Source organism: Hyperolius riggenbachi, chromosome 8 (assembly GCF_040937935.1).
Source record: "Hyperolius riggenbachi isolate aHypRig1 chromosome 8, aHypRig1.pri, whole genome shotgun sequence".
Lineage (NCBI taxonomy): Eukaryota > Metazoa > Chordata > Amphibia > Anura > Hyperoliidae > Hyperolius > Hyperolius riggenbachi.
In genome coordinates this window covers 17,885,312-17,911,540 of record NC_090653.1, presented here as the reverse complement: position 1 = coordinate 17,911,540, position 26,229 = coordinate 17,885,312, and the positions used below count along the sequence as shown (strand labels likewise).

Here is a 26,229-nt window from a genome sequence, read left to right as displayed (position 1 = left end):
CTGTGCAAAGTTTGAGAACCCTGCCAGTAACCGTGTAAGAATGGCTGCAGTTTATATTTGACCAGTGAAATCTGTTTTTGGCTCTGCCCACTTTTTGTAGCCTTGACACACAGTCGCTCAATGACCAAGTTTGTGAGCTGTCAGGTTCCTGACATCAAAAATGTGTAAATGGAAGCTGTTTATCCACCAAGGAAATCTGATTGGCTGTTTGTGGCCCCGCCCCTTTAGTGAATTTGTACCGCAGTTACCCAATGACCGACTGTAGCAGGTTTGAAGCCTCTGCCATTAACAGTGCAAGAATGGCAGCAGTTTAAATATTCCCTTTAAAAATCAACAGGAGAATTTTGATTGGCTGTTGTAGGCTCCACCCACTGAATATTAATTCCAGTCACCAAGTGTGCCAAGTTTGAGAACCCTGCGATTAACAGTGTAAGAATGGCTGCAGTTTACATTTTCCCATTAACAATGAATGGCTGAAATTTGATTGGCTGTTTCATGCTCCGCCCACTTTTCCTGGATTTGTAACCTCGGTCACCAAGTGACCAACTGTGCCAAGTGTGGGGACTCTGGCTTGATTACTGTGAGAACGGCAGCCTTTTACATTTTTTCCATTGACATTAATGGGTGAAATCTGATTTGCTGTTTGTAGCTCCGCCCAGGTGTGCAGGGGGGCCGCGAGACCCCCAGAACATATCATCCCAGGTAGTAAGGGATCTGTATACCATACGATTTTATATATATATATAGAATAGATAAAACTGCAAAAGTTGTAATATATTCAGTGTAACTGAGTGATTACCTGATCTCTGAACTACAAGTCAACCGTTGTTTACTGGCCGACGTCTCCGCGCATCGCTATGATTGGAAGCTGAGCCCGGGGCCGTTTCTGTGCTGTATTCCGTTCAGTCAACCGACACAAACCAGCAAACAACAACAAACTGAGGACACCATAGACTGCGGCCGGGTCCTGGTGTCGGCCAGCCGGGGGAGGGGAGAGAACGCCAACTGCGATAACAAGCGCCAGTCCATGCAGACAAGGTCTGGGGTTCAGGATAACGCTCTGGGGTTAATGAGGATTCGGTTGTGATAAGACGCTGGCTGCACGACTCTCCGCAGAACGTGCTCTAGCTGCCGCTTCCGCCCGGCCGCACAATCGCCTTTCGTGTGTAATAACTTGTGATGCGCAACAGAGAGAAGCGACCTTATAAATAGGAATCACAATAGGGCTTATTTGCTGCGTCGGTGGTAGAGGGGGGGGGGGGGGAAGTTAGTGCTCGTTAACATTTTGCCTTATTTGTCCTGTGTGTTAAATAGCTCCATCCACGTAGGGAAGACTGCCAACATGGGATCGACGGTACAAACCGATTTTAGAGATACTTGTGGTGATTGCTAGAGGGATAAAAATAAACATAAAAAGGAACTGTAGCAAAAAGGGGAAAGAAAATAGATCAATACATTGCAAAGTGAGAAGCAAAAAGTAGAAGAGAGATCGAGAAATGATTGATAATCGCCATGTAATTTGTTCATATTGTTTGACCCACAATCAGCCTGCAGGTCCTCACCTTTACTGCTGGCAGACATGAAAAAAGACAGCACCAACTGCCATTATTTATAGCCACACCCCTTTACAATGCGATAGGGTAAAAGGTTGTTTTTTTTTTTTGCACAGAGGGAGATACAGCTTGCTTGGCAATTTGGAAAAAGCTGTTATTTCCCACAATGCAACGAAGTCCACAAACAGCAAACTGTCAGGGCCATGGTCATGACATCACACTGTGGGAGGGGTTTCACCACAATATCAGCCTTACAGACCCCCCCTGATGATCTATTAGAAAAAAGGAAAAGATTTCTCATGGGAAAGGGGGTATCAGCTACTGATTGGGATGAAGTAAAATCTGGGTTACAGTGCCTCTTTAAAAATGTATGCAGGTTATACTGCATATAACCTGCATACATTTGGGGATCGCCTGATGCCGTATACTGCCGGTTGCTTCAGCAACAGGTCGAAATAGCACAAAACTCCCACCCAAATACTTACCGAGCCTCCAGCGATGTCTGTAGTCTCCCTGTACCTCCTCGCGGGATACCAGCGGCTTTCCAGCTTCCCCTGTGCATGCAAGCCGGCGACACCTGACCTGCATGGGGTCATGTGATACACCGGCTTCCGTACACAGACACCAGAAGCAATCTGCAGTGTGTTTGGCATGATAACGTTATAAGCGGGGTTCCCCTTTAGGCTTTGGCTCATGCTGTTTAATCAGTGATCTATGACTCTTCCGCCCATGATTCTTATGCGTGTCATTGCTCCGTCTTCACTCAATGTCCCCTCCGTGACGGTTTCCTTTCACCGGCTGCTAAAATGACACATTACACCATGTAAAAGATTGATTGTTTACATAAAACAACACAAATCGCCATTTGCCTGAGAAGTGGCGGCGCGTTCCCTCGCAGCGCCCGGCCGCCTCCTCCACGCCGAGCCGGTCATAATATTTATGAAGAAATTTCCTCAAGGACTCGCCGGCCAGGCTGGCGGGAAGAATACGACCGAGTATAAACTAACACCTGTTACTGCGGATCGGTGATCCCGGACGACGATAAATACAGTGGCGTAACCTGACTTTCACTTCATGGCGGCGGCGGTCAGGCTGGGGACAGCAGCGTGCGCTGCAGAGAACGCACGCCATCCTACAGAGACGTGACACAACTACAGCCATTTGCCCTGCAAGCAGCATAAACCAACCCCCCCCCCCCCCCTCAACTTTCACATTAGACAAAGCAAAAGAACTAAACTGGAAATTTCCCCTCAGCTCTAAAAGATCAGCCACAGCCTGATAACAGGCTTAGGCCGTGGCACCACAGTAGCAAGGGCACCAAAGCAGCAGGCTAAACCGGCGCAGCATTTGTAAGCTTGCAAATGCTGCAATGCCGGGAGATCAGGCTAGCACCTGACCGCGGTACTCTGCTGCTAGCCGCCTGTGCAGCAGCCATCTTGCCCTCTGTGCACTTTCGTATTGTGGTCGGCGGCTATGGACCTGGGCAGCATTGGAGATGGAAAGGAAGAGAAAGCTTCTGCACTGGAGACGAGCTGAGAAATGAGTGACACAGATGGCTGTTGTGGTGTGAAGGTGAGCTGGCTACCTATACTGGGGGGGGGGGAGAAAGGATTAAGGGAGTCATCTGGCTACCTATACTGAGAGGGGTGGGAAAAGTAGGGATTAAGGGAGTCATCTAGCTACCTGTACTGGAGGGAAGGGGGAGGAGTTATCTGGCTACCTATACTGGAAGGAAGGGGGAGGAGTCATCTGGCTACCTATACTGGAGGAAAGGGGGAGGAGTCATCTGGCTACCTATACTTGAGGAAAGGGGGGGAGGGGTCATCTCGCTACTGATACAGAAGGGGGGCGGCTGGTGACAGTGGCCTTAGACAGTAAAGAGTACAAATCCTTATCAAAATAAGTTGCTGGGAAAAGTGGGCGGGTGCTCAGAGTTGCCAATCAAGATTAATTTGCTGAATTAAACAAGGACTCTGATTGGCAGTTCTGAAAAACTTCATTAGTTTCACTTATCTAGATAAATCATTTCAGTACTGAGCACAGACGTCACCCTCTTACCGCGAACAGCAAAATACTTCCACATTCTGAATCGTTCTGTCCTTCTGATTTAGCGGAATGACTTCCTCCTTCTCCAGGATGTGTTCCTGCCATGTCTGAGGCTCCTCAGGGGCGGGATCTCTCTGCAGGGGAGGAGAGGAACGGTGAGAAGAAAAACACTGGATTAGACGGACAGGCTTATATCTGGTAAGAGTTGGTCAATGAAAGGCCAATAATCATCTACCCTTGCTTGTTTACACCAGGCCGCACCCAACCTAAAGGTGGCCATACAGTGGTCAATATTTTCCATCGACATCCAGAGGATTCAATCTTTTAATCAAATCTGCTAGAAATAGATGATACAAATGACTCGAGATTGGTAGATTTTTGCATGAAATTGTTAAATTTGGTCGATCGCACAGGAAGGAAGATATCGCTCAAACGGTGGGGGGGTCGAGTGCACGTCGGGAGCACTCAATTTTGGGGACAACCAAAGCAGTAACGGAACTAACACTCACTAGTCTGCTGGCGCTTCCTGTATTATCTTCTTTCCCCCGCCAGGGCTTTTCCCCACCTCTTCACTCACAGAGAGCTAGGAGTCACATGACAAACACTAGAGCCCAAACACTAGAGGCCTCTAGTGTTCATGCAAGGTATGAACCACGGTGCTCCTAGTGTATGGCTTGTAGCGTTTAGTCTCACGACACAAGCGTCCTGGTGGGAGAAGCGCTAGCGGTCGAGAGAAGACATGTGCAGGACAGGTGAGCTCTGACGCCCCTTCACCCTACACTGCCTGGGCGGGGCATAGATGAGGCGACCCGGCAGGCAGTGTGTGCTGATTTTCAATCAATCTGTGTGGCGTGTGTGGAGGAATTCGATCAGATAAATCGCTCTCTGATAATGACATGAGTGGGAGCTATCTATAGGCCACATCCACCAGTGGATGGCCACCTAATGAATACAATAATCAGCTTTACCTCAGCAATGTGAGTCTGAAGCCACACCCCTCAGCTAGAGGCTGACAGGCTCTTAGTCAGTGGGGAGGTGTGGCTTAAGCAGGAAGAGGCTCAGTTAGCAGGGAGGCGTGGCCAGGCTGTCCTGCTTATCCTTTGCCTCTAACCGGGGACAGCGGCTGGGGGAGGCGGTTTGGATCATAAACCATTAGGGGCAGTCAGGGTTTCTGTCACGTTGGTCATTTGCGGTTATCGCATACTGTTACTGCTGTGCACCTGATCGAGAATGTCGGCACAAGATTTTCAAGCATGTCCAATCAAGACATGTGACCAGGGATGAGCTCCGGATCAATTCCCAATGTGTTTGATTCGCAATTCATCCAATTAGCGGTCACATGACCGCAAATCAGAATGCAGCGTGGGGCGCATTAAGGAAGGCGGCTGCTGGGTAAATTAACCCCCGTTTACCCGCCTGCTCAGGTGCATTAATTATCTGGATTAATTCCGAATGCAACCCATTTGGAAATCTTCCGGAGCTCACCCTGCATGTGACTAATTCCCTCCCGAAATTGGTTGAATGGCCAATCAGGCATGCTCTTGGCAGCATCGATTTTCAGCAGATTTGATCAATATTGAGTCCGATAGTCGAACCTTCACCAAGTCTACAGATGTATGGCCACCTTTAGACTGGCAGCCCAGATTGGAAGGGTGTGGGGGAGGGGCAATGCGAGATTTACCGTGTACTCCTCAATCCAGGTCTGCAATCCTGAAAACGTGAAGCTGGCCCAATTCCCGCCATAATAATTCCTCCTGCAAGGTAAGAGAAGAAAAGAAACTGGGTTAAAAGCATCCATAAGAGATAAAAGAGGCCAACCATTAATTAGAAACCGTCGCAGGGAGAATTATCACCGTGATTTGTATCGGAGAAAGAAATATAAAACGGAGAGACAAAGAATTCGCCCGCGATCCATCACCGCGCAGCCGAGATTAATGCTTATGTATCTTGGCATGTCTCGGTCTCCATCATGGCACATATATCATAATATCATAACGAGGGAGAAGTATGACGACTGTCCCTGAAAGGGGCCGCACAGGACCCCCGGAGCTTATCCACCCTGCCTGGGGTATGTGCAGAACAGGGGTGTCAAACGCCATCACATTAGGGCCAAAATCTAAAACATAGTCTTGAAGGAACAGCAACAGTCTTTAATTCTTCATAAATATCATCTCATTTGATTGCAGTCGTATGAATAGGATATCCAAACCAAAAACCCAACAAATGCTTGACATGTGTTTTACGGCCAAAGGCCGCTTCCTCAGAAGAAAAACAAATGCGTTCAGTCAAAGTTGGCCAAACAATCCATAAGACGGTGAACATAGGGGTCACAATCTATGATGCTGCTGCTAAGTAAATAGTCCACACGGGGTACTGCTGTGTTGGGAAAACGTCAGCGTTTAATAAACGCTGGCGTTTTCCCAACACAGCAGTACCCCGCGTGGACTATTTACTTACTTACGTCTTATGTATTGTTTGGCCAACTTTGACTGAACGCATTTGTCTTTCCTCTGAGGAAGCGGCCTTTGGCCGTGAAACACGCGTCAGGCAATTGTTTGGTGTTGGGATTGGATATCCTATTCATACGACTGCAATCAAATGATATATTTATGAAGAATTAAAGACTGTTGCTGTTCCTTTAAAACTCCTTGTGGACTGTTTTGAAAATATATTCAAGTGATATTGGGGTGGAACTGATTGTATATTTTTTATCTATCTTTGAAAAATAGTCTTGAAGAGACCCAGAGATGAGTAAAGTGGCCGTTTTTTTACAAACCCCGGGCTTCCTCCAGCCCCATGAGCATGGATGCGTCCCTCGCCGTCCTCCTGAGTGCCTCCATTAAGCTGCAAACTTCTCCGGTATTTGGCCCAGTGACATCGGCGGTTGCCCGGACATTCTGCGCAAGCGCAGAAGACCCCATCTGACGTCACTCAGTCAAAGTGAGCCGAGTACCATTGCAGTTCATTGCAGCTGAGCGGAGGATTGCATGAGGACAGCGGGAGGACGGCAAGGGGCGCATGCACAATTATGGGGCTAGAAAAAGCTCAAAGTATAAAAAAAAAAAAAAAAGTCCACTTTGCTCATCTTTGAGTCTCTTTAAGGTACTCATACATCTAGCGATGCATTTCCGATCGACGATGAAACCCATTTCAGGCCAAGCATGTCGATCGGACATGGTGCAAGATGTCGGGCCATGCGGGTCGGTCAGGTGCGTGGCGGTAACAAACCAATGAAAACCCTGATGCTATCCTCCTAACGATCAATATGCCCCCCGGTGCAAGTATACATTACCTGTGCGCGCCGGCCGCTGGCTCCAAGCGCCGGCCTTTGTCCAAACATGCGCACTGCACGGTTACCGGGGTACACGTCGGTGCATGTGCGACATCACACACGTGCCCACGTTACTACGGCAACCACGTATGGATGAGGGCCGGCGCTTGGAGCCAACGGCAGACGTGGTCAGGTAATATATAGAGCACTGGGCACACGATACACATTAGGGAGGACAGCGTTCGGCCGGCGAGGAGGCGGATGCGGCGCCACAAGGCCTAGTCCCGATCGATTTCCATATGTAATTAATCAGAAATCGGCCTGCGGTGTACGAGCAGCTGACAGATCTCTCTGTGATCAGATTCAATCAGAGATAGATCCGTCTCTTGTTTGATCTGCCCATACATGGTCTGATTTATAGCCATCTTTAGTTGCGTACCAAATTGTTTATTAAGATTTAACAGTCATTGAAAATGTTTTAAACTAAGCGGTGTAACTATAGCGACTGTGCGGGGCCAGCTCCTCCCCCTTCTGCAGAATCTATTAACCACTTGCTGTCTCTATAAAGTGAATATAAAGGGGCCCATACACCTAAAGATTTTCCCGCCGATATACAGCAGATTCGATCACTGTGATCGAATCTGATGTGAAATCGTTGCGCAAACACAAACGATTGATTTCCGTCCGAAATCAATAATTCCCGTCAATTCCCATCGCGCCGTCCGTGCGTAAGATTTTTCTCGATCGCCGGCGGGTCAGGAGCGTGCCGATGGCGGCGTTCGAATGCCCTACGACCGACGCAATACAGTGGCAATACGTTACCTGCTCCGGCGGGCGCGAGAGTCCCCGCTGTCTTTTTCTCCGCTGGGTTCCGCGTTCCGGTCCGGCTGGTTTACTAGCCGCTCCAACTCGCCCCCGTCAGGATTCTAACCACTGGTATACCAGCCGCTCCGACTCGACCCTAGTCAGGCTTCAGCCCGCTGGTTTACCGGCTGCTCCAACTCGGCCCCCCGATCGCTCGGCTCAGCTTCTGCAAATTGCTTTTTCTAAATCACTTAATGTCCATCTCTGAGATTCCACATGTCAACATCTCATTAATATCCGCGACGTTTCTGAACAGCGCAGCGCCGGTATTTATGGAGACGGGAGTTGGCACGGACGCCGCGGCCTTCTTCAATTACAATTTGGCAGAAGCCGTCTTTGCTGTGCGATGATGGCGCAGGAATTTATGACAATCCGCCCATCAAGGAGGCCCGAGTGAATGAGATTAGCGAACGCTCGCGGCCAGCCGGGCCCGCGGGGTATAAATCACGGGAAAAGGGCGACTCAGTGCTTTTTAATGGACCTGTGCGGTGAGGGCTGGCTATGGGTGGCACACTTAGGAATGCACATTGCAAATGACAAGGATGATTGTTCGATGGATTACAAAGGGGCAGCGAGGTTCCCGACGTGGGCGAGCGGTAAGGGGGCCGGGGGAGGAGATTACTGGAAAAATCATCTAAATTTAACAGCCAGCTGCCAATCACAAATAGAAGAAAAGTCAAACTATAGCGAAGTTTAGAAATTGTATTTCCAAATAAAATATTGTCGCCACACATTGTACTAGGAACATACTGGCCAAGAGGAACTGTCGCGAAAATCTTCAAATTTAAACACACATACAAATAAGAAGTACATTTCTTCCAGAGTAAAATGAGCCATAAATTACTTATCTCCCATGTTGCTGTTAGCTGTTACAGTAGGTAGTAGAAATCTGACATTACCGACCGCTTTTGGGCTAGTCCATCTCTCCATAGGGGTTTCTCGATAAATTGCTGAAGGACTGACATCTGCACTCCAAGATATCAAGGCGTGCAAGTACAGGAAAAACGAAGCAATAACGTGTGAAGAGGAAAGCAACCCGTACATATACACTGCACAACCTTTTACAAATGTATAAATAGTCAATCTTTATTTGCCACAAATGAACACAAGATAAAAACACAAGGGGTTTCTCAGTATGGCCTTTATTCTTTATAATGACATTTCCTAAAAATTATTTATACAAAGATGCTGGCCAGCCTCCCTGCTCGCTGCACACTTTTTTGGCAGTTGGATGGAGCAACTGCCATTTACTAAGTGCATTTTGAAAATAAAGTACTCCCTGTGAACCACCCATGTGGAGATGGGCTAGTCCAAAACCTGTCGGTTATGTCAGATTTCTACTACCTACTGTAAGTGACAGCAACATGGGAGAAAAGTAATATATGGCTCATTTTACTCTGGAAGAAACATGCTTCTTAATTGTATGTGTTACCATAGGTTTTATATTTTAAGATTTTCGCGACAGAGGTCCTTTAATTGTTGTAATAACCCAGAAAAATGGGCAAATAAAATGTGTGAGTTTTATCTATCGTACCATATTTTATTGTTATTATTATTTAGTACTAGCTGGTTGCCCGGCGTTGCCCGGGAATGTATTTGGCTAGTGTTGGCTCCGCCCACTTTTTCTAACCCTAACACACAATTACTCACTGACCAAGTTTGTGAGCTTTTCTGTCTTTGGAATCAATAATTTGCATTGAAATGAAAAAAAAATCTGATTGGCTGTTTCTGGCTCCACCCCCTTTTCTGAATTTGAACCCCAGTCACCCAATGACCAACTGTAGCAGGTTTGAGGCCTGTGCCATTAACAGTGCAAGAATGGCAGCAATTAAATATTCCCCTTGAGAAGCAATAGGTGAAGTTTGATTCACTTTTGTAGGCTCCACCCACTTTTCTGAATATTAAACCCAGTCACCCAGTGACCAACTGTGTAAAGTTTGAGAACCCTGCCATTAACAGTGTAAGAATGGCTGCAGTTTACATTTTCCCAGTGAAATTTGTATTTGTCTCCGCCCACTAATGACCTGGAACTGCCTGCCCGTGTATGTATTTGACCGGTTTTGGCTCCGCCCACTTTTTCTAACCCTAATGCACGGACACTCAATGGCCAAGTTTGTGAGCTTTGGGCAGTGGCGTAGCTAAGGAGCTGTGGGCCCCGATGCAAGTTTTACAATGGGGCCCCCCAAACACTCTATACATAACAATTGATACGGCGCACCAAAACCTACCAATGGCAACTACAGTGGCAGAGGTGCAAGAAGGATGGAACAGTTTGTTAATGATAACCACTATTCAAAGTATCCATAGAAGTCATTATTATGAGCACAGGAGCAATAGAGATCTAATACTGTAGTTGAGGGAGGGCCCTTCGGGGCCCCTCTGGCCCAAGGGCCCCGATGCGGTCGCAACCTCTGCAACCCCTATTGCTACGCCCCTGGCTTTGGGGTCTTTGGCATCAATAATTTGCATATTCCCATAGAAATTAAACAAATCAGATAGGCTGTTTGTGGCTCCGCCCCTCTCCAGCATTTGAACCCCAGTCACCCAATGACCAACTGTAGCAGGTTTGAGGCATCTGCTATTAACAGTGTAAAAATGGCAGCAATTTAAATATTCCCCTTGAAAATCAACAGGTGAATTTTGATTGGCTATGATAGGCTCCACCCACTTCCCTGAATATTTATCTCAGTCACCCAGTGACCATCTGGGCAAAGATTGGGAACCCTGCCATTAACAGTGTAAGAATGGCTGCAGTTTATATTTTCCCAGTGAAATTTGTTTTTGGCTCCGCCCACTTTTTGTAACCTGGACGCACAGTCACTAAATGACCAATTTTGTGAGCTTTTGGTCCTTGGCATCAATAATTTGTATTTTCCCAGTGAAATGAAACACATCTGATTGGCGGTTTGTGGCTCTATCCCAGGCATGGGCAAACTTGGCCCTCCAGCTGTTAAGGAACTATAAATGCCACAATGCATTTGCCTTTATGAGTCATGACTGTGGCTGTCAGACTCCTGCAATGCATTGTGGGACTTGTAGTTCCTCAACAGCTGAAGGGCCAAGTTTGCCCGTGCCTGCTCTATCCCCTTTTCTGAATTTGAACCCCAGTGACCCAATGACCAACTGTATCAAGTTTGAGGCTTGTGCCATTAACAGTGCAAGAATGGCAGTAATTTTAATATTCCCCTTGAAAATCAACTGGTGAATTCTGATTGGCTTTTTTTAGGCTCCACCCACTTATCTGTATAATAATCTGTGCCATTAACAGTGCAAGAATGGCAGCAATGTAAATATTCCCCTTGAAAATCAAAAGATGAATTTTGATTGGCCGCTGTACGCTCCACCCACTTTCCTGAATATTAGTCCTAGTCACCCAGTGGCCAACTGTGTCAAGTTTGAGAACCCTGCCAATAACAGAATGGCTGAAATCAATCTAAGAAATATGATTGGCTGTTTGTGCCTCCACCCCCTTTAGTGAATTTGGTCCCCATTCACCCAATTACTGACTGTATCAGGTTTAAGGCCTCTGCCATTAGCAGTGTAAGAATGGTAGCAATGTAAATATTCCCCATGAAAATCAATAGGTGAATTTTGATTGGCTGTTGTAGGCTCCACCCACATTTCTGAATAATAATCCCAGGCACCCAGTGGCCAATTGCGTCAAGTTTGGGAACCCTGCCATGTAAAAAATTAAGTTTCTGGCACCGCCCACTTTTTGTAACCTTGACATATAGTCACTCAATTACCAAGTTTATCAGCTTTGGGGTACTTGTTATCAATACTTTGTATATCTGATTGGCTATTCGTGGCTCCACCCCTTTCTGAATTTGAACCCCAGTCACCCAGTAACCAACTGTACCAGGGTTGAGGCATCTGCTATTAACAGTATAAGAATGATAGCAGTTTAAATATTCCCTTTGAAAATCAAAAGTTGAATTTTGATTGGCTGTTGTAGGCTCCACCCACTTTCCAAAATCTTAATTTCATTCACCCAACGACCAACTGTGCAAAGTTTGACAACCCTGCCATTAACAGTGTAAGAATGGCTGCAGTTTATATTTTCCCAGTAAAATTTGTTTTTGGCTCCGCCCACTTTGTGTAACTTTGTCACACAGTCACTCAATGACCAATTTTGTGAGCTTTCAGGTTCCTGGCATCAACAATCTGTGAATGGAAGCAGTTTATCCAGCAAAGAAATCTGATTGGCTGTTTTTGGCCCCGCCCCTTTAGTGAATTTGGACCCCAGTCACCCAATGACTGACTGCAGCAAGTCTGAAACCTCTGCCATAAACAGTGTAAGAATGGCAGCAGTTTAAATATTCCCCTTTAAACGCAATAGGTGAATTTTGATTGGCTGTTGTAGGCTCCACCCACTTTCCTAAATCGTAATCTTATTCACCCAGTGACCAAGTGTGGCAAGTTTGAGAACCCTGCGATTAACAGTGTAAGAATGGCTGCAGTTTACATTTTCCCATTTAAAATGAACGGCTGAAATTTGATTGGCTGTTTTATGATCCACCCACTTTTCCTGGATTTGTAACCTCAGTCACCAAGTGACCAACTGTGCCATGTGTGGGGACTCTGGCTTGATTACTGTGAGAATGGCAGCCTTTTACATTTTTTCCATTGACTTGAATGGGTGAAATCTGATTTGCTGTTTGTAGCTCCTCCCAGGTGTGCAGGGGGGCCGCAAGACCCCCAGAACATATCATCCCAGGTAGTAAGGGATCTGTATACCAAGTTTCGTTCAAATCGGTCCAGCCGTTTTCGAGTGATCGCGGCACATACACACATACACACACACACACATACATCCAATTTTATATATATAGATTATTACAGTGCCAACTTCTTCCGCAGTGATGTACAGAGAATATTGTCTTGTCATTTAACTGTCCCTCAGAGGAGCTCACAATCTACTCCCTACCATAGTCCTATGTCTATGTATGTATCGTGTAGTGTATGTGTTATACTCTGTCTAGGGCCAATTTAGGGGGAAGCAAATTAACTCATCTGTATGTTTTTGGGATGTGGGAGGAAACATGAGTGCCCGGAGGAAACCGACACAGACACAGAGAGAACATACAAACTCCATGCAGATTTTGCCCTGGCTGGGGTATGAACCGAAGATCCAGCACTGCAAAGTGAATGTGCTAACCTCTACCCCACTGTGCTGCCAAACTATAATGGCTGAAAAGTGAGAAATAATGATTTTTTTTTCTTCTTATTCCCTTTAAAATGCATGTAAAATAAAAAATTCTTAGCAAAAAGTACCACCCAAAGAAAGCCTAATTTTTTGAGACAAAAAAGAAAAAAAAAAAAAAATATATATATATATATATATATATATATATATATATATATATATATATATATATATATATATATATATATATATATATATATAGTAGATAATGTTGGGTTGATAAGTAGCAATAAAGTTATTGGCGAATTAATGGGAGGAGTGTGAGTGCAGTTCAGTAAGCATGCTTTTAACCCATCAGCAGGTACAACAGAGTTATCTCATGTGAGATAAGTGCACTGCTTGTGACCTCAGTCGGCAGAACTCGTCGTGCTGTCAATTCTTGGAATGCTTTCATCTCTCTCTCTACTAACAGAAAATACTATATAGAGACTGAAAGCAGAAGTCCTCTGTAATTTTCTCGCACTGCCCCCTAGTGACATGTCCATAAATACACATTGCAGCAGAACTAATTAGAAGAAAGAAAATGTAACAAATGAAGAAATAAAAAAAGGGGGCTAAAATAAATTGGCCAGAGGGGAATAAAAGGTGCGGTAATCATCTATTTATACCACCCCACCCACAACATATACCGAATTACCAAGTCCTTCGGCTCTGGTATCCTTTAATGCAAATTGTATGCCGTTTGTAATTCAACAAATGCACACCTGGCTTAAAATTCCAAGCTCTACACGGCATGAGAGGGAGGACGGCCGGGACACTTACACATCAAGATGGAGGACCCGCTGCCCTATCCTGGAGCACGCAGACGCAACAATGGACTCCGGCAGACCTGGGAAAAGAAACAATATGCAAATAAACAATACACGGGCCAATTTCTATTCTGTCAGTTTATTATTTGAACCACTGAACTGGCGTGACAATTAAAGAGGAACTCCAGCCTAAATAAACATACCGTCATTAAGTTACATTAGTTATGTTAATTAGAATAGATAGATAATATAATCTCTTACCCACACTGTTTTAAAAGAACAGGCAAAGGTTTGTGATTTCATGAGGGCAGCCATCTTTTTGGTTAAAAGGAGGTGACAGGGAGCATGAGACACAGTTCCAACTGTCCTGTGTCCTGATCACCCCTCCCAGTTGCTAGGCAACAAGAACATCATCATCAGAAATCCCATCAAGATTTGCACAGCATCAAGGGAAAAATGCCCGGGCAGATATTCTTGATGGGGCGGAGCTTAGCTTTTGTGCAGCTAAAAATGAGGCTTTGGTAAGAAAAGTTCTGATGCTGTGAAACTGTTAAAGAAACACCAAGTTTTTTCAGTGCTGCTGACTGAGTAGATTTTCAGTCTGGAGGTTCACTTTAAGTACAATCCTGCCGCATCAATGGTAGAAGAATAATGGTGTGAGCTGCTATACCGTGATGCGTGTCTACAGAACATACACGTGTCACGTCATCCCAGCTACTTGTATAGCAAGACGTTGCTTGCTTAGCAGGTCAGAATTTCATAAAAGTGTTTGTCCCGCAAAGTGTTCTCAGAGTCACTCTCTTACTGTATAAGATGAGCAAATACTCCCCACCCGACAGAGGAAGATGGATCCAGCGTCTTCCCCCTCAAGACAAGCTCTACGTTCCATGTTCCGGGCCGGCGGGTATAGACGACGGCACACAACGGGCGTGAACGGCGATTGTGGTACTTTGCGCAGAGTTGTCGTGGATCTTAAAGATCCGCCGCGAAAGGTCGTTATCGCCACTCGCCGCTGAATGACGTTGACGTGATCACATGCCAGCAGTCATGTCGTGAGACCGCAGAAACGATCACTTGTCACTCAAAGTATTGCCGGCCATTGTTCTCCCCAGGCTGTTTTAGCCGGGTACTCCACCCAGCTAGTTTAGATGAGCACCCGGCTGTCATCAGCTCACTTCCTCCTAAGCTGTAAGCAGAGTTGCTCACAGAAGCACCGGCCCTGCATTCTCTTATCTTGCCCCACCCAGCTACTTTTTCATGCCACCCGGCTGGAAAAAAATTCTGGGGGGGGGGGGGGGGGGGGAACACTGCCAGCCATCAGAAAAATCACGGCATGGGTAGGAGCCTATATGCCTGGCGGGTGCACGGCCAATCGTCTGTCAGACGTGAAATCTGAAAGCTGAAGAGGAGGGGGGATCCAGGAAGACACCCCTCAAATGATTAGACAGCGAAAGAAACTTCCAGAAAGGTCTCTCTTACTGATCGCGGGAGTCCGGAACATTTATTCTGATCATCGGGAAAAACAGAAATCAATGCTTAAATATGGGGCTCGGGAAAATGAAAAATCCTTGTGATGGAATGAAGATAAGTGCAGCCGGAGGAGACAGGAGAGATGAGGGCCTATCGACAAGCCTGGCCGAGGAATACATCTTCCTTTATGCGACGCTCCCTAATGCTCTATTACCAATTATTAATGGCCGACTTCCTCCCACACGGGACCGCCGGGGAAATTCTACCTTCCAGAGACACAAATGAAGTTCCGGGGGACATTATTAAAGCGGACCTGAACTCGGAACTTCCTCTCTGCTCTGAAAGATAAGCAACAGCATAATAACATTTACAGAAAAACATTTCTTTGTTACAGCTGATAGAAATACTGCAATACATTGGCAGTGTGTCTACTTCCTGCTTTCATGGAAGCAGACATAGGGTTAACATCCTGTGCTTTCAAATAAACCATGGCAGTCAGGTGACACAGTTGTGATTAAGTCACAGATGAGGGGGAATTAGACAGGCTGAACTCTCTACATACACACAGGATGCATTTCTCCGTTTTCCTTCTGTCCTGTGCAGGAGTTCAGGTGCAGTTTAAGGACTGTGCTATGAAATCCGGTGTTGGCACAGTTATACTAAAATTGCACTTAAAGTGGACCTGAACTCTTGCACAGGACAGAAGGAAAACACAGAAAAATGTACCCTTTAAGTATTTAGATAGTTCAGCCTGTCTGAGTTACCCTCATCTGTGACTAATCACAAGTGTAATTTGATGTATCAACTGTGTCAGCTGAATGCCACGGCAGAGCAGCTAATCTGAAAACACAGAATTTTGACCCTACATCAGCTTCCATGATAGCAGGAAGTAAACACACTACAGATTTATTACAGGACTTGCATCAGCTGTAACAAAGACGTTTTTCTTTATAGGTTATTATGCTGTTGCTTATCTAAGAGCAGAGCGTTCAGGTCCGCTTTAAAATGTGTCAAACCAAGACCTCAATCAATAAAGCAGGAGACAGAATACCCGCTCTCAATAAACTGGGGAATCATCTACAGTATATACGGCAGAAGCAGTTATTCTCTTCCGATTGTGATAGTTAAAGGGAACCTAAACTGAGAAGGACATGGATTTTTGCTTTTAAAATAATACCAGTTGCCTGACTTTTCTGTTGATCATTTGACTCTAATACTTTCAGCCACAGCCCCTGAACAAGCATGCAGATCAGGTGCTCTGACTGAAGTCAGACTGGATTAGCTGCATGCTTGTTTCTGGTGTGTGATTCAGCCACTACTGCAGCCAAAGAGATCAGCTGGACTGCCAGGCAACTGGTATTGTTTAAAAGGAAACATCCATACCCCTCAGTTAAGGTTCCCTTCTTGATATACCGGCTTCAAACTACTGTCATATTTTCAGTCACTGACTTTCAAGTACATTTCTGTGCTGCGAGGTTGCAAATAGGAATGGACAATGAGACGCTAAAAGTGGCCATACACTGGCAGACGGTGGGCAGATTTGACCATCAGATTGATTAGGTTCGATCAGAGAGGCATCATAAGCAGGTTAGGTGTCTATATATGCCTCTTATCGACACTTGCTATGGTAAAACCCCATCAGAGGCGAGATATCACCATGGTCAGTCAGAGAGGAAGCTTTGGCATGCAACCAATCAAGCGGGGGTACTGGCACCAGACCGGCCAATCACAGCCGTCCGCTGCTCCTTTTGCTAACTGGTGCTGATGGCCTGGTGGGCGGGACCACAACACCGTCATTAGGCCAATCACAACAGTCGATCAGCAGCAGTGACATCTGATAGGTATGTCCCCTCTGATTAGCATTCAGGTGGGAGGCTTCGGTTGGACGCAATCGTGAATTGCTTTGTTTACAGGGACACCCCGTGTAGGCACATCTCCCACACGGTCCCCTCCCTAACCACTCACCTGTCAACCGCATCCCAGAAGCTGCAAAAAATAAATTTAAAATCACAAACACTGGTCCACATGACAGCCCAGGGGCCCCAGGTCTCTCTCACTCACTGGGGCCCCCAAACCACCATGCGACACCTAGAGGGAAGTGCGGGCAAGCCCTGGACCACTCACCTCCAGGGAACTCACCCCACCACCTCTAAACTGAATGCCAACTGCAACAAACACAATTGCTAACTTCCAGTCAGAGCAATATCCTGCCTCTATCTGGCTGACTAGCGTCTGCTGGCCAGATAGAGGCAGGATATTGCTCTGACTGGAAGTTAGCAATTGTGTTTGTTGCAGTTGGCATTCAGTTTAGAGGTGGTGGGGTGAGTTCCCCGGAGGTGAGAGGTCCAGGGCTTGCCCGCACTTCCCTCTAGGTGTCGCATGGTGGTTTGGGGGCCCCAGTGAATGAGAGAGACCTGGGGCCCCTGGGCTGTCATGTGGACCAGTGTTTGAGGTATGTCCCCTCTGACTGGCCATGGTGATCTCTCACCAGTGATGGGGTTTATATGGGGGTATAAATGATACAAGGTATATACGATGGGGGAGTGTATATAGCAGCATTTGGGAGAAGTGGGGAATTGTACATATTTTTCATGGGGGTTATGGGGGGTGTGGCCTGGGATCTGTAAGTTGTTGCAAAACTGAATGCCACTACCGCCATGCGCCCTTTTTCGCAACATTATTCCAACATGCTGGATCAATACATTTGATCGATTTTGTCTAAAAATCTATCAAAGTTAAATCAGGGCTGTGGAGTCGGGACAAAAATCTTCCGACTCCGACTCCTCAGTTTATGAAACCAGGACTCCGACACCGGGTACCCAAAATGGCTCCGACTCCTCGACTCCGACTCCGTAGTCTAATACTTAACAGGGCTGTGGATTTTGTAAAAAACTCATCCGACTCTGACACCTCAGTTTATGAAATCAACGACTCCGGGTGCCGAAAATTGCCCCGACTCCGACCCCAACACCGACTCCACAGCCCTGAAATAAATTCAGGCAGCCACGTTGCAGCAACAATCTCTGCCAGATTTGATCTTTATGGTCAAATCTGTGGAATATCTACAGCCCCAATTGCGTAACATATGGACACTTTAAAAGGTGGCCATATGTTTGTATATTTAGCAGCCGATCGAACATCAGATATGCTAATTATTACTGAATCTGATGAAAATCGCTGCCGCCAAGAGCATGCCCAATCGACATTTCAACTAATATCAGGCTAAAATTGGTTGCATGTATCAAATGGACATGCTGGTAAATCTCGGGCTGACTTGCTCGATGTGGGTGCACGGCGGTAACAGTGTGCGATAATTTCGAAGAACGACTGAGGCGGAAACCCCCAGCTGCTGTCCCAACTAATGATTAATGTACCCCCCAGCGCACTCTATACATTACCTATCCAAGGCTGCAGCCCCCTCCACCGTCCATACATGTGCCCTATGTGGTTACTGGGCAACCAGGTGTGGCGTTTATGGACGTCGGAGGGAGCCTGGAGCAAGTAGCGGATGTGGACAGGTATTGTATACTGCACTGGGCACTGGGGGGGCGACACTGGACATTAGGGGGGCAGCATCGGGCTAGCGGGGCGGCGGTTGCGGCGTCACAAGGCCGATTCACGATCGATTTCAGCATGAAAAGGAATCAGCCCTACAAATCACCCCGGAAATTGCCGTAGCAAACCCTAGCAAAAACGATGGGTGTTTGGTACAGTGATCGACAATCTGTATTTGGTCCCTGGCCTAAGGTCTAGTGCGCATGGACATTTCAGTTCAAGTCAGCTGTAATTTCAGCGTTAGTTTTTGTGGCTTCATGCTGGTCCCCACCGGTTTGAAGCCAACTGAACAGTTTTTGCAAATGTACATGGACCTTTTTTGGAAGTTCAAAAAGCAAGCTGAAATCAAATGTCCGTGTACACAAGCCCTCACCTATGTTGAGCTCCACATACCCAGCCATGCTGAGAAGGAGCATGAGGCACCTTCAAAGATTGAGGCTACTTACACACTAAGACGTTGCGTTAGGTGCTACGTTAAGGTCGCATAACGTGCACCTAACACAACGCGTGGTGGTGGCAGAGGACGTTAGCAAAGAGCCGCGTTAAGCGGCTCTTTGATGTGTCCGTGATGCGTACTGTAGTACGCATGCGCTGCTGGAGACCACGTGAGCGGAACACTCCACATCACGCGGTCCCGCCAGTGACGTCAGCACAGTGCAGTGAATATTAATTAGCCATGTGGCTAATCACTGCGCCTGTGCAAGCAGGCTAACGCGGCAAAGCTGCTCTAACGCCGTAGCATGCTGCACTCTAAAATTGACGTGCAGCGTTACAATGTAACGCAACGTGGGCACTGTGAACAGCCCATTGCAGTTACATTGCTGTGCGTTGGGAAGCGTTACAGGCTGCACTAGCGTGCGCCTGTAACGTCTTACTGTGAAAGCAGCCTGAGGGACACAGCTCAGGGAGAGATAGAAAGATCGGCACTAGTCTACTTTAGGGACCCAGCAGGAAACCTCATAGAGAACAGTTCTCCAATCACAGCATCCTCTACAGCACAAAGCAATGTGATTGGCTGAATAGTACCAGCATAGTTTACTACAACCTATTGGAAATAGAGGTTCGAGAGGGTGCTGCCCACCCAATCACGTTAGAAGAATTTCCCTGTGAGGTTTCCTAAACTAGATTAGTGCCGAAAGATCTGATAGGAAAGTGTCCCTGCCTGATCTGAATATGTCATAACTATCGTACAACGTGGTCTGTCATGGATCACACGGCACACAAATGTAACTACATGAACTGATCAACAACAATACAATAATTATCTGAATGCTTCACCACTGCAAATACTAACATGAATTATTCCGGAGGCAGGGGAACCTCGGGTCAAAAGCAGATACTTACCCAAGAAGAGAGAAGCCCCTGGATCCTGCAGAAGCTTCTCAGGCCGTTCTCCAGAGCACCGCCCAGGACTCTACTGAACACGGAGACTGCGCTCCTCTCCATAAACAAACAGCACCAGCTTACAGTGCAGGCACGGCAGTACTGCAGCAGACCCAGTATGGCTGTGTTTGTGCATTAAAAGGAGCATGGTAGCAAGCAGAAATCTGCGGGACCCAGAGCCTAAGGGTCCATACAGACATCCAATTTTGATTGGCCAATAGCTGACCAATTTTATCACCACCATGCAGTAGGAGAGCTAACAAATACTGAATCTATGAACAGCTTGTGTAAATAAGCTCTCATACTACAGGGAAGAGGTGAAATTGGCCAATCTTAGGACAATCAAAATTGCATGTGTGTACCAAGCTTTACATATGTATCAGATTTTTGACCAGAGGTCCGCCTCAGGCACACTTATAATATTCTTATAATTATTACTAAGAGTACTTTATCCCTGAGCAATACTAATAATAATGATAATTATATTTTACTGTTACTAAGCTTAATTACCGTAATAATAATTATATTTTACGATTATTAATGTCAGACAGCCCTTTATCACTGTCCCCAAATCATAATTATTATCGGATTTATGATGATATTTCAATTACCGTAGATTCGGCACAGTTCCCCCCAAAAAAAGTTATTCTTAGAATTATTAATAAAAATTATATATATATATATATATATATATATATATATATATATATATATATATATATATATATATATATATATATATATATATATATATATATATATATATATATGATTTACAGAAAGTGTGCAATAATTATTTAAATACAATTAGGCAGGTGCATACATTTGGCCACTGTTGTCATTTTATTCCAAATGTATTCAAAAACCTTTAGAACAAATTTTTGGAACTCAAATTGGCTTGGTAAGCTCAGTGACCCCTGACTTACATACACAGGTGAATCCAATTATGAGAAAGAGTATGTAAGGGGGTCAATTGTAAGTTTCCCTCCTCTTAATTTTCTCTGAAGAGTAGCAACATGGGGGTCTCAAAACAACTCTCAAATGACTTGAAGACAAAGATTGTTCACCATCATGGTTTAAGGGAAGGATACAGAAAGCTGTCTCACAGATTTCAGCAGGGCTGTGGAGTCGGTACAAAAATCTTCCAACTCCGACTCCTCAGTTTCTGAAACCACGACTCCGACTCCAACTCCGAGTACCCAAAATTGCTCAGACTCCGACTCCTCGACTCCGACTCCTTAGTCTGATACTTATCAGGGCTGTGGATTTTGTACAAAAATCATGCGACTCCAACTCCTCAGTTTCTGAAACCACGACTCCGACTCCAACTCCGGGTGCCCAAAATTGCCCCGACTCCTCGACTCCAACTCCGACTCCACAGCCCTGAATTTTAGCTGTCTGTTTCCACAGTTAGGAACATATTGAGGAAATGGAAAACCACAGGCTCAGTTCAAGTTAAGGTTCAAAGTGGCAGACCAAGAAAAATCTGTGATAAACAGAAGTGACGAATGGTGAGAACAGTCAGAGTCAACCCACAGACCAGCACCAAAGACCTACAACATCATCTTGCTGCAGATGGAGTCACTGTGCATCGTTCAACCATTCGGCGCACTTCACACAAGGAGATGCTGTATGCGAGAGTGATGCAGAGGAAGCCTTTTCTCTGCCCACAGCACAAACAGAGCTGCATGACTTATGCATCACCCATTTTTTTTTTTTTTTTTAAAGTCAGATACTCACCTAAGGAGACGGAGACTCCGGGTCCCATAGAGCATCCCCTCTCCTCTCCCGGTGCCCGCTGTTGTCCTGGCTCCACCAGAGCGGTATTCGACCGTTTCGGTCAAATACTGCTGTCTCCCGGCCGAAGGGAGGCTTCGGAAATGCTTCGGGAGCCCGAGTGCTCCTGAAGACGGGCCGCTCTACACTGCGCACGCGCCCTCTATGACGCACTCGCGTGTGCGCCGCCTGTCTTTGGGAGGACTCGGCTCCCGAAGTCCCCGCAGTTGCGGATGCGAACGGGGGAGACAGCGCAGCACGGAGGGCACCGGGAGAGGAGAGGGAAGGCTCTTTAGGACCGAGCCTTCCCTCTCATTAGGTGATTATCTGCTTTTTTTTTTTTTTTTTTATTAAATGTGGGGTCACATTAGCTTTAAGCACATTTGCACAAGCCGGCTTCATTTTTGAATAAGGTGACACCGCATTCCAAGAAAAACGCCTGCTACCTACAGTAAAATATGTTGGTGGTTCCATCATGCTGTGTGAGTACATTTGAAATCGGCGCCGGTAGACTTGGGCGCAGGATACAGCGGTATATGGCTGATCCTGCTTCTGCACAAGTCCAGGCCGATTTAATTACTATTCCCCCTCCAGGCCGACATGGATAGTGGGGGAATGAAATAATTCAGCTTCCAGCGATTGCTAGAGGCCGAATTATTATGTTTTTAAGCAACCTCGGCTCCGTCTTCTGAAGGAGCCGACGTTACTCACTGAGCGCTGCAATAGGAGTGATTCCTATTGTAGTCTATGGAGGCGCCGGCTGCGCCCAAATCTAGCAGCGCTCAAAAGCACTGCTCCATGCTGTGTGGCCAATGCAGGGACTGGGAATCTTGTCAAAGTTGATGGACGCATGGATTCCACTCAGTATCAGCAGATTCTGGAGACCAAAGTCCAGGAATCAGTGACAAAGCTTAAAATGCGCCATGGCTGGATCTTTCAACAAGACAACAAGACCCTAAACACTGCTCAAAATCCACTAAGGTATTTATGCAGAGGAACAAGTACAATGTTCTGGAATGGTCGTCAGTCCCCAGACCTGAATATACAGTAATTGAAAAACTGTGGTGTGAGTTAGGCCTCTTTTCCATGGGCTGTTGATAGGCAGTGAAATGCCTCAAACTCTCACAACTGCTCACTGCTGCCTGATAACTGCTTGCTGAGCACACAGTTCAACTGTCCGTGGAAAAGAGGCCTCAAAAAGAGCTGTCCATGCTCGGAAGCCATCAAACCTTAGGGCCCGTTTCCACTAGAGAGAATCCGCATGCGTTGTCTGCATGCGGATTCGCATAACCAATACAAGTGGATGAGACTGTTTCCACTTGTCCGTTTTTTGGTGCGTTTTTCTGTGCAGGATTTTTCTGCACGGTAGGGCCTGCAGAATTCGCCTGCGTGAGGAATGCAGGCGATTCGCAGGCTATGTATTTAATAGGGAAAACGTACATGCGTTTTTTGCCGCGATTTCGCGTGCGAATTCGCACGAAAACTAATGCAAATTGAACCAGGCAGTGACATGGTTAAATTCGCATATACCCTGCCTATGCGAAATCGCATGCGAAATCGCGGCAAAAAACGCACGCGGAATCGCATCCGCATGCGATTTAGTCAGCGGTGGAATCCCGGTGATTCGCACCGCACTAATGGAAACGGGAACTAGAGATGTTTTGTAAAGCGGAATGGTCCAAAATACCTTCAACCAGAATCCAGACTCTCATTGGAACCTACAGGAAGCGTTTAGAGGCTGTAATTTCTGCAAAAGGAGGATCAACTAAATATTGATTTCACTTCTTTTGTAATCATTACTAATTTTGTTTAAACAATTGTTGCACACTTTCTGTAAATGCAATAAACTTAATTTCACTTCTCAAATATCACGGTGTGTCTCCTGTATGATATGTATTTAATTGACATTTCTTATTGTAACAACCAACGATTTTACAGGAAAATCATGATGATTAACAAGGTTGCCCAAACTGTATAATTTTAGCTATCCATTCCCTTAACTATAAACATTGACTGTTCTATTAATATTGCAGCGAGCATATTATCACTGTTGCGAAAACATTATTACTGCTGCTAAATAACAAAAAAACTAAAAGAACAAATAAAAGAATAATAGTTGATATTATTATTTAGGGCCAGTGACAAAATGTTCTCTATAATAATTGGAATATTAATTATTAATATTTAGGGCCAGTGACTAAGTACTCTCTATAATAAATTGAATATTCATGATCACTTAGGGGGAGTGATGAAGCATGCTCTGTAGTAATAATAATGATGATGATGATGATGATTGCAGGCTACACTTTATCCCTACCCCCACTATCATGATGATAAATGTGATGACGTCACACCTGTCACTGGCTAAGTTGCCCTGAAGTGTGAGCTGTGATGATGCTGGGGATGACGTCACAGCCCTGCACATGATGGGCTGACTTAGTATAAGGACAGGCAGAGTACAGCAGGTTGGCCGCCCCTCCCCGCCACAGCCTATGGATAATATCACACGGAGCCCCCCATCACCCACCTGTGCCCAGGATGACAACATCAAACTCAGCAGGCAGCTCCGCAGCCATCTTGCCAGCTCGCCCTGGTCATGTGACAGGCGGAAGCGCAGAGTCACTGCAGAGCGGCTCAGGCGGCGGCGGCCATCTTTAGAGCGGGCAGCTTGCCCATTCATGCCTGCGGTTGCCAGGGTAACTTCCTCCAGCCCCTTGTGCGCCTCACCCTGGCCTGCCTGCTGGAAGTATGAGCTGAGCTGCTGCACTTGCCATGCAGACAGAGGCTGTGAGGGGAAGGGCTGGCCACTAGAGCTTACAATCTAATCACACTAGAACACAGTCATAGATCCAAACTGACCATTCCTCAGAGAGACAGCCCCTCTTTGTGAGCTGAAATCCTCTGCCCCTCTTCCTTCCTCATGTGTCCCTTTTTTTATGACTACAGATCTGTGTAAATATATATATATATTTTTCTCCTGGAAAATGTTTTTAATATACTCTAAGCGTTATTTCTATGATTTAAATGTACATATTTCTTATTTTTAAAGCAATACAGAAGTCAATAGAAAATAAAAATGCCCTGGCCCGATTCGCGTCCTGATTGCGCTCCTGTAGCCGGGCACGCTTCGTGACGTCATGTGCACAGCGCGGCCGCAGAAGCGCAATCAAGGACGCGCATCGCCGGGCTAAGGCAAGCGTACTGCTCCGGGTCATTGCGACCTAGAAGTAGTACGGGGGCCAGGCTGCCCATAGCTTTATTTATTTATTTAAGTATTTATATAGCTCCAACATATTACGCAGAGCTCTACAGAGTTTATTATCTTGTCTTGTCACTAACTGTCCCTCAGAGGGGCTCACAATCTAATCCCTGCCATAGTCCTATGTCTATGTATGTATCATAGTCTAGGGCCAATTTAGGGGGAAGCCAATTAATTTATCTTTATTTTTTTCTGATGTGGCAGGAAACCAGAGTGCAAGGAGAAAAGACACGGGGAGAACATACAAACTCCTTGCAGATGTTGACCTGGCTGGGATTCGAACCGGGGACCCAGCGCTGCAGGGCAAGAGCGCTATCCACGAGCTGCTTGCCGAACTGTTCACTACATCTCTATCTGGGTCCAGTGGAGCACCCCTGTTCCTCTCATGGTTCCCTTGTTGCAGCGCTGGCTTTGTATATGACTGATGAGTTGAATACTGCTCTGTGCCACCATGGGAGGCATCTGGAGCCCAAGAGATCCCGCAGATAGGGGGCTCCGTACTGCGCATGCGCGCACGAGCGCCTGTACAGTACGGTAGTGATGGGTCGTTCGCGAACGAGCCGCCTCTAAGAGCCGGCTCTTTGCTGCGAACTACAAGAGCCGGTTCTCGGTTTTGAAAGAGCCGATGCCTCAGCCGCCCCACACAGCTCTGGTTTGCTATGTAATAAAGGGCGCTGAGGCATGATGCTAGGAGATGTAGTCCTCCTCTTGCACCTTGTAGGAGTGTATAGGGTGGAGCAGTGCAGTAGCAGGAGGGATTGCCCCAGTCAGAGAAGCAGTCTGGAGTTGTCATGGAGACGGGGGCGGGGCTTTTACTCCGATTCTGAGTGGTGTCTAGTGATATTTAATGAAGAGGCGATTCAGAGCCGTAAGAGCCGGCTCTTTAATGGGAGCCGATTCAGAAGAGCCGATTCTCCGAGAAGAGCCGGAATTCCCATCACTACAGTACGGAGCTGCTCGTCTTCAGGAGCACTCGGGCTCTTGATCGTGGGATTCACGGGGGTGATAGCGTTGGAACGCAGGTACCGTGAGAGGAATAGAACGGCTCTATAGAACCCAGAGCCTTTCCTCTCCATAGGTAAGTATCTGTGTTATTT

General features: G+C 46.3%; 1 protein-coding gene across 1 annotated transcript in view; it reads right to left on the bottom strand.

Annotated features, from left to right (window-relative positions):
* The window catches only part of CHM (CHM Rab escort protein), a 149,887-nt gene extending 125,356 nt beyond the window's left edge, over positions 1 to 24,531 (bottom strand). The window contains 4 exon segments of the mRNA XM_068250016.1: positions 3,612 to 3,733; positions 5,281 to 5,353; positions 13,703 to 13,769; positions 24,401 to 24,531. Coding sequence (XP_068106117.1) covers positions 3,612 to 3,733; positions 5,281 to 5,353; positions 13,703 to 13,769; positions 24,401 to 24,449 — 311 coding nt within the window. The 5' untranslated portion in view covers positions 24,450 to 24,531.
* Positions 24,532 to 26,229: the final 1,698 nt, after the last annotated feature.